Genomic DNA, 8,699 nt, shown 5'->3' on the forward strand with positions numbered 1-8,699 from the left:
GGTTTTGCGTGATCGGACCAGCGAGTTCTATTTGTCCGGAAATTGCATCGATTTGACCAAACGGGTTAGGGACCTATGCGGATGGCTTACATAGGTACGGTGCGGCTTATTTTTTCACTTATTTGGTCCAAACACCGAGACACTCGTTTGGAGACAAGTCGTGTGTATTAACCTATTGGTTTTGCGAGATCGGACGAGCCGGCTCTGTTTGCCCCGAAATTTCACTGGTCTGTGCCAAACGGGCTGGGGACCTATGCGGATGGCTTACACGGGCACGACGCGACTTATTTTTCCCTTTATTTGGTCCAAACACCGCGGACCTTCGTTTGGAGACCCGTCGTGTGTATTAGCCTATTGGTTTTGCGAGATCGGACGAGCCGGCTTTGTTTGCCCCGAAATTGCACCGGTCCTTACCAAATGGGCTGGGGACCTATGCGGATGGCTTACACAGGTACGACGCGGCTTATTTTTTCATTTATTTGGCCCAAACACCGAGGACCCTCGTTTGGAGACCCGTCGTGTGTATTAACCTATTAGTTTTGCGAGATAGGACGAGCTGGCTCTTTTGCCCCGAAATTGCACCGGTCCTTACCAAACGGGCTGGGGACCTATGTGGATGGCTTACACAGGCACGACGCGACTTATTTTTTCATTTATTTGCGCGATTATATATAAATGCTATTGGAATAATATTTTTTCCGGTATTCACCAACATAAAAAATAAATAAGAAATTCAATATTTTCTTTCATACCAAGTAATCAAGTTGTCAATTAATCATTCTAACAGAAGTGGGATATTCCTAAATGCTACTCCCTCCGGATCAAAAAAAGTATTCACTTAGCATTTTTTTCTTGGGTAAAAAAATGTCCACTTATTAAATCAAGAATCAATTAACCTTATCTTTCTAGATTTGTCCCTATTAAGTATTATGTGATTAAATTTCAATGTCTATTTAATTAGGGGTAGTTTAGTTAACTTTTTTTTTTTTTTTGGAGTGAGTAATTTTTTTAAGCGTGTGAAAATGGTTAGGTGTACTTTTCTTTTAGGGAAAAGGGTCAAAAATACCCCTCTACTTTAGAAAAAGGGTTAAAAATATCCTTCGAACTTATTTTGGGTAAAAAATACCCCTCTCATTCTTTAAGTTTTCAAATATGCCCCTCTTATTTTTTAAGTTTTCAAATATTCCCCTGTCTTGACGTTAATTATCTCCTAAAATAAAATGAAATCATTTTTTAAATCAGCTTCATCATTTAAACTCGACCCAACTAAATAATAATCCATAAGATCTCCTTATTCCCCAGTTCCCTCAAACTTCAAACTTACGTATTGGGGGAATAAGGGGATCTTATGTGTTATTATTTAGTTGAGCCGGATTTAAATGATGGAGCAGGTTTAAAAAATAATTTAGGTTATTTTGGGGGATAATTTCTATCAAGATAGGGATATATTTGAAAATTTTAAGGATGAGAGGGATATTTTTAACCCAAAATAAATTTGAAGGATAGTTTTAGCTCTTTTTTCAAAGTAGAGGGGCGTATTTTTGACCCTTTTCCCTTTCTTTTATCCCGTAGGGAGGACCAAAAGTGTAGGAGGTAAAGTGGAAATTTACTTAAGTGCTGGTTTTGCAGGACTAGAAACCAGAAAGAATGGCCGGAGACTAACTGGAAGGAGAATCTATCGTATTGTATGCAGTGGGGAGTCCATTGAATCATCCATCCATCCCCAGGAAATGGCCGACAGTTCATCTTCCATGGTTCGTCTGAATATCGGTAAGCCCTTCCCGTGCTCCTTGGCATTCAATCGTAACCTAGTGATGTGACGACTTGATTTCCAATTTTGTCACTCTGGGCAACTACTACTCTTTCTTAGGTTTCCATTTCCTAACTGTCCACTGAATGAAGCACGAGGTACAATATTGTAATCTATTTCTTTTCCCTTCCTGAATTCCCATTTCCTGCTACAACCCACATAAATCAATTAAGAAACACTCTACAAGATTGTATTACATGTTAACCTTTTTCCAGTCGTCTATACACTAGTTGAATTTTGCTTAAATTAAAGTTCCAACATTTAGTAGCTAATGGAGTGAAGAATATCTCCTAACACGACATCTGAAAAAATGTTTTTGGTGATCAATGTATCTCCATCCTTATCTCAGAGATACCTTCATCCGGAACTACATCATCAAGATTGAGTTCACATGCATATTGGAGGTGGCTTCCATTTAAGCTCATGGATTACATATTTCAGTATTAAATAAGTAATATGTTTAATATCTTCACTTATGTTACATGAATATAAAATGAAAATGCTGAAAATTATGAAATGGATTTTGCCTTGTCATTTTCTCTCACACAATCTCTTTTGATCTGATTTCTATGAGTGATTTTGAAAATTCTTTTCCGAAGGAGGGAAGAAATTTTGCACAACACTGGACACCCTCACGCAGCGTGAGCCGGACTCGCTACTCGCTGCTATGTTTAGTGGTCGTCATACTATACGCCAGGAGTCAGAGAAGGTACATGCTATGCACACACTCACTTCTTTAATTTCTTGGGGCACATTACTGTTGACTCTCAGATGTTGAACAATAGTTGGAGCATCATTCATAGTTAAAAGAGGAGGATTGTAAGTTAGCCTTTTACTTAACTTTAGAAAATTTTGAGTATGTTCCATGACCTGAGAGAATTGGAATCTGTTCTTATCCCTTGAAATTCTGCTCTATCTCACACAGCATACAATGATGTGAAGTAGAGAGCTGCAAGAATTTCAAACGCTTAGTTGTTCCTGCCATACACTGCAAATAGGACAAGTAAAACCCTTAATTGGAAAAAGTATGACTATTGAGTACAACATATAACAAACTCCTAGGAGACGTCCTATCTGGTTGCACATAAAAGCACCAGTTCACGTTCAGTTCCTTCTAGTCAGAGACTTCCTTTCGCACTTTTGTGTCTAACAAACTATATTTCCAAGGTCCAACCGATGGTTTCACCTATCATACTTTTTTGGTTATGTCTCAACTTGAGTTAAACTTAACCCTGATTACTCTGTTTGCTAACCTGGTATATGTTTTCACGACTTCATATCTCCTTTCAATGTGTTTTTGCAGGGATACGTATTCGTTGACAGGGACGGAAAGCATTTTCGCCATATCCTTAATTGGTTGAGGGATGGTGTAATTCCACCCCTGAAAGATTCTGAATATGCTCAGCTTCTGCGCGAAGCGGAGTACTATCAGCTTCTTGTAAATCCATTATCCTCTTTAATTGTTTATCCTGCACATATGTATGTATTGTGTTCCAAATTACTCATATTGCCATATGAATGGGGTCATTAAGATTTAAGGGCAGATTTTGTTTGCTTGAACCATGTGCCTGTGCCTTGTGCCAGTGCAAGATTGCAATGGCTTTTCTTAGTTTTTCATGCCTTGGAGATACTTTTTCTGTAACTTTTTGGCGATTCATGTAGATGATATTCTTTCATTTATTTCTTTATGCTTCTTAAGACATAGGAGATCCTCTCCAAGTGGGAACAGGACCAGCTCTGTCCTAGACCATTGAGCTATTTGAGATATAGATTGAGGTTGCTTGAGATTTTCTTGGTTTATAAACCAATATATTTCCTAAGGTTGTGGTGAACCAAGCGCTACTTTCTATGGTTTCAAAACCATTGATTTTGACGCACCTACTCAATAGTTGTGCTTTTATATGAAAGCTATAAAGATGTCAGTTTCATTGTCTTCATTTACTGATAAGGTCTGTTGTTCTGAAACGTAGTTAATTTGAGAGTTATAAAATATTTTCTGACAGCTAAAATACTCTTTGTGTGGGATTTCGTGTGTCTATGGAGTTGTTAAGAGCTCTTAGTTTACCTATTTCATTTCAGGGACTAGTAGATGAAATTAAAGCTGCCCTGAGTAAGAGGAAGGAGGATGAGGAGTTGGGTACTGAATTGACACGCATTGATATTATCAAATGCATACAATCTGACAGAGTCAGATTTCGGGGAATTAATCTTTCTGGTCTTGATCTTTCGAAGTTGGTAATATAATCTAGTGCTAGACTATTTCATTTCTTTTTGCTCTTATTTGCAGATATGGACACTTAATCTAGACTTCTTGCAGTACCGTCTTGTTGTCTTATTAACTCTGTTCATTTTCTCATTTAGTTTCTGTGCTTCATACAGAGCTTATGCTTCATCTATCCTATATATGGGCATGATCTGATTCTCCTCGTTGTTTTATGTTGTTTTTCTGTGTTTAAATAAATAAGAGGAGCAACCGTTCAGTCAAAGAGGTTATTGACAAAGGACAAATTGTCCTCAAGAAAGATAAGTCTTACATTAAGAAAGGGAAATGCATTTCACTCAGTTTTCCATTTTCCAAAAAGGGGGAAAAATAGAATAAAGAGTTTGGAACTCATCGAGAATTTAACGAATGTCCTGTGTCCTTACTCCACAAATTATATAAAGACTACTCTATTTTAGAGACGGTCTTCTGAGAGATAATAATCCTTAAAGAGTTTAGCATTCCTTTTTGCCCAAAATGCACCAGAAAACAGCTAGCAAAGTGCATGTTCGATCTGGCAATCTCTCTCTCTCTTTTTTTTTTTTTTTCCGTATGAGCTGATGAGCTCATGACTGAAGCCTTAGCATAAGGCAGAGAAGAGCTAGTTGCGGGTTGATAAGGCCAAGAAACTTATCACACAAATTTTCTTTTGTTTAGCAATTTTTTCTCCCTAATATTGCATAGTGTGGCATTACCGATAAAAAAAAAGAGAAGTTCCAAAGTGTGGCACAATCTCATATCTAATGCACTCGTACAGAGAGATGTGAATAGGTACAGTACAGTAACACCAGTATGAGGCAATGAGCTAAGTTGTGCATAATGTCTTCACTAGTGATGAGTCTACTATAAAACAGGGATGAAGCAAACATCATAAATTTTAGGGGCAATTTTGCTTTTCAGGTGAAGGGGTTGAGGTATAGAGGTATGTGATTCAACAATGCAAGGGGAGAATTTTAAGTAAAGACTCAATGTCTCTTGGTTCCTGAATTCATTTCAAGAAGAAGAAGAGGCTTCGTTATATTTCTTGATGATTTTTACATCCCATGAGAATGGGTACTTATACAATTGTCCTTTGACTAAATAAGGAAAGACAATTACACAATCAATTACAATATTCTAAAATCAACACTCCTCAATTAATCTAGGAAGTCTCCAATCAATCAACACTCCCCCTCAAGTTGGTGCAAAGATCAAAAGAAGTTGTTTACTTGATAAAAAGAAAAGTTGGTGCAAAGATGTCGCACAACTTGCAAACCAGTATATGAAAAATTCTTTTGTTTAGGCCTTTGGTAAATACATCAGCTGCTTTCTGATGACACATGGAACAAACTCAAGACCCCACTTGTAATTATTTCTTTGATAAAGTGTCAATCATTTCAACATGCACTATTCAGGACTAAACTATGAGCTATATTAATTGGAACCTTGTTATCACAATAGAAGATAACTTTTTCTTTTTCTTTTTCTGACAATCTCAATTACTCTAGTAGCTTTTGTAACCACGAAAGTTCAGACACGCTGGGTCATAGCTCTATATTCTGCCTCTGCACCGATCTAGCAGTTGCACTTTACTTCTCCAAGTGACCAAGTTTCCTCCTACAAGTGTACAGTAACCCGATGTAGATATCCTGTCATCTAGAGACCTAACCCAATCCCGGTCTATAAGGACTTCTATTTGGAGGTGGCTATGTTTGGAGAAAACTAGACCTTTCCCTAGGATTGATTTCAGACACCGCAGAATGTGAAAGACAACTTGCATATGAGGATCTCGGGGATCATGCATGAACCGACTCACCAAGTCGACTGAATAGCTATGTCTGGTCTAGTGTGAGAAAGATAAACGAGTTCCAACCAACTTTTGATATCTTTTTTTTTTTTGAAACTAATAACTTTAACATTTAATACCTCTCCTTATCAACTAACTCTCTAACTTCGCTTTTGAAATTTGTGTTTCAGTGGGCGATTCTGTTGGTTTATGACCCGTCATTTTGGTTTCTTTCAAGAGGTCTAGATTATATATCCTTTGAGAAAGAAACATTGCTCTTTTGATCTTATAACCTCAATTCCCAAGAAGTACTGCAGTTTTCCTAGATCCTTGATCTGAAATTCCTGTGCCAACAACTTGTTCAATCAGATCATCTCCTCTTTGTCATTACTATGTTATCAAAATAAACTATGAGAAGAATGAGTTTACCCTTTTGATGTCTTATGAAGAGAGTGTGATCAACATTGCTTTGTTGGTTACGAAGGAGATCACTGCTTTGCAGAATCTGTCACACCGAGCTTTATTATTATTATTTTTTTGGAAATTGTGGGTAGGGGAATGAAAATGGGAAATAGGGGAGGGGATTACAAGGTGCGGAATCGAACCCTCACCAACAAAGTAAAAGTTCTAGTAGCCAACCAAGTGAACTATTAAGATTCCCTAACTAGGGGATTGCTTCAGTCTATACAAGGCTTTCTTCGGTCTGTATACCTTTCCTTCATTTTGTTTAGTATCAATCCAGGAGGAATCTCCATATACACCTCTTCTTCTAAGTCTTCATGAAGAAATGCATTCTTCATTATGAAATTGTTGTAAGTCCCAATCAAGATTGGCTGCTCAAGACCAAAATATTCTAATGGTGTTCATTTTAGAACTATGTTACTCGGACTCTTCAAAAATGGACACGGGTGCGTGCCGGATCCTCCAAAAGTAGTGCATTTTTGAAGGATCCGACACGGGTGCGGCATCATTTTTGGAGAGTCCGAGCAACATAGTTTTAGAAACAGGGACAAATGTCTGTTCATAATCTCTCCATAAGTCTAAGTGAATCCCTTAGTCACCAATCTTACTTTGAATCTTTCAGTAGAACCATCAACTTTATGTTTCATATTGAAGACCCATTTACAGCCAACCAACTTGTTGTCTAGTGGCGATGTCACAAGTTCCCACCTTAATAAAATTATTACTCTAAGGAGCGAAGGTGGAAAATCCAAAAAAGAAGCCCATTTTGGTAGCATATGATGATGACTTCTTTGTTTTACTATAGTAAATCGCCCCGCCCCCCGCCCACCCACCTCCCCCTCTTTTTTCTTTTTTGGCAACTTAGGAGAATCTCCCCAGCATTTGGCGATGTCAAATATATTGATATCATAATTCATGCAATTTTCTACAAGTTTTTAATTAGTCAATGGTATCTGTTCTATGTGCAGGACTTGTCATTTGTGGATTTCAGCTATGCATGTCTGAAAACGGTGTTCTTTTCACGTGCCAATCTTCAGTGTGCAAAATTCAGGGTATGATTGCTTAATTGAATGTTGCTGAATTTTCAACTGCTTTAGTGTGATGGTCTTTGAGAATGTTGTACTGTTATAATTACAGTCATAATACCTTGGGGAGGGTGTGCTTCTAACTTTAGCTGTAAATTTCTTTTATTTACACTTGTGATAATAGTCTAGAATAATATATAATTCAAGAAAGACCGTAGTAGTTCTAAACTTTCTGTGGATGAGCTACTTTTTCTTTTGATAAGGTAAATAATTTTATTAACAATTGGGGAAACCCCGTATACAAGCTGTATACCAAAAGAAGATAACCTACATCAACATATGGTTCTCAATAAAAGAGATCCAATCCTCTATACAAATAGGTACCACGTAAGTACACCAAAAAGTAACTAGAGACAAAACAACACTCCTATGCAATTTTACAAAATCTTGTTCCACCCCATAAAATGCCCTCCTATTTCTCTCTTTCCAAATGACCCACATGATTGCTAAGGGGGCAATCCTCCATGCCCTTGGGCTTCTCTTTTCCCGTCTTATAAGCCTAACTTTGCAAAGCCTCTTTCACTGTGCCTGGCATTACCCATTGCATCCGGAGCAAATGAGAGCCACCCTCCATAACCGATTAGCTACCTTACGGTGCAAAAGAAGGTGATCAACATTTGCATCTGTACTTTTACACGTAAAGCACCAACTGACATAATTAATCCTCCTCTTTCTCAAGTTTTCCGCAGTTAAGATCGCACTCCTAGTCGCCAACCATGCAAAGAAACACACCTTTCTCGGTGCTCTAGGAATCCATATGGCGTCAGCTTCTTCTAAAAAGAGCTAACCCAGAATAACCCATATCCATACATTCGACAAGTTGTTAGGTGTGTCAAGCCCATACAAAAACTCAATCAGATTGTGAAACTCTTACATCTCCCAGTTCTGAAGGTTCTTTCGGAATCTTAAATCCCAGTGAAACAACCCCTCGTGAGACCTACAGATTTGTTGGACTGTTATCTCTCTTTGGCTGGATAAATGATATGAATTAGGGAAGGCTTCCTTTAACACATTCTCCCCACACCACTTATGGCCCCAAAAACTAATCCTGCTACCATCCCCAACCTTAAAGAATATATGTCCACAGAAGTCTTCCCACCCACATGGATCTTTCAATCTTATGTCGTGAGGTATGTGACCTATGTTAGGTCCATAATATACCACAGGTTTTGGTGTTCTATGATTCACCTCCGAAAACCAGACAAGTTGTTCCCTCGCCTCGCAGCGGCGGCATCTGTCTTTGCTGTTAAGTCGTCCTGAACTCTCAATATATCATATGTAATGAATGATCGAGGTTGTCTTTTTGGAAGAGGTGGG

At 38.1% G+C, this 8,699-nt stretch overlaps 1 protein-coding gene across 1 annotated transcript in view; it reads left to right on the forward strand.

Annotated features, from left to right (window-relative positions):
• The first annotated feature begins 1,579 nt into the window (after positions 1–1,579).
• LOC132621794 (FH protein interacting protein FIP2-like) overlaps positions 1,580–8,699 on the forward strand; it is a 15,407-nt gene continuing 8,287 nt past the window's right edge. The window contains exons 1-5 of the mRNA XM_060336217.1: positions 1,580–1,770; positions 2,410–2,519; positions 3,114–3,248; positions 3,890–4,045; positions 7,266–7,349. Of these exons, the coding sequence (XP_060192200.1) occupies positions 1,731–1,770; positions 2,410–2,519; positions 3,114–3,248; positions 3,890–4,045; positions 7,266–7,349 (525 nt within the window). The 5' untranslated portion in view covers positions 1,580–1,730. The remainder of the gene's footprint in view (positions 1,771–2,409; positions 2,520–3,113; positions 3,249–3,889; positions 4,046–7,265; positions 7,350–8,699) is intronic.

Source organism: Lycium barbarum, chromosome 12, assembly GCF_019175385.1.
Source record: "Lycium barbarum isolate Lr01 chromosome 12, ASM1917538v2, whole genome shotgun sequence".
Classification (NCBI taxonomy): Eukaryota; Viridiplantae; Streptophyta; class Magnoliopsida; order Solanales; family Solanaceae; genus Lycium; species Lycium barbarum.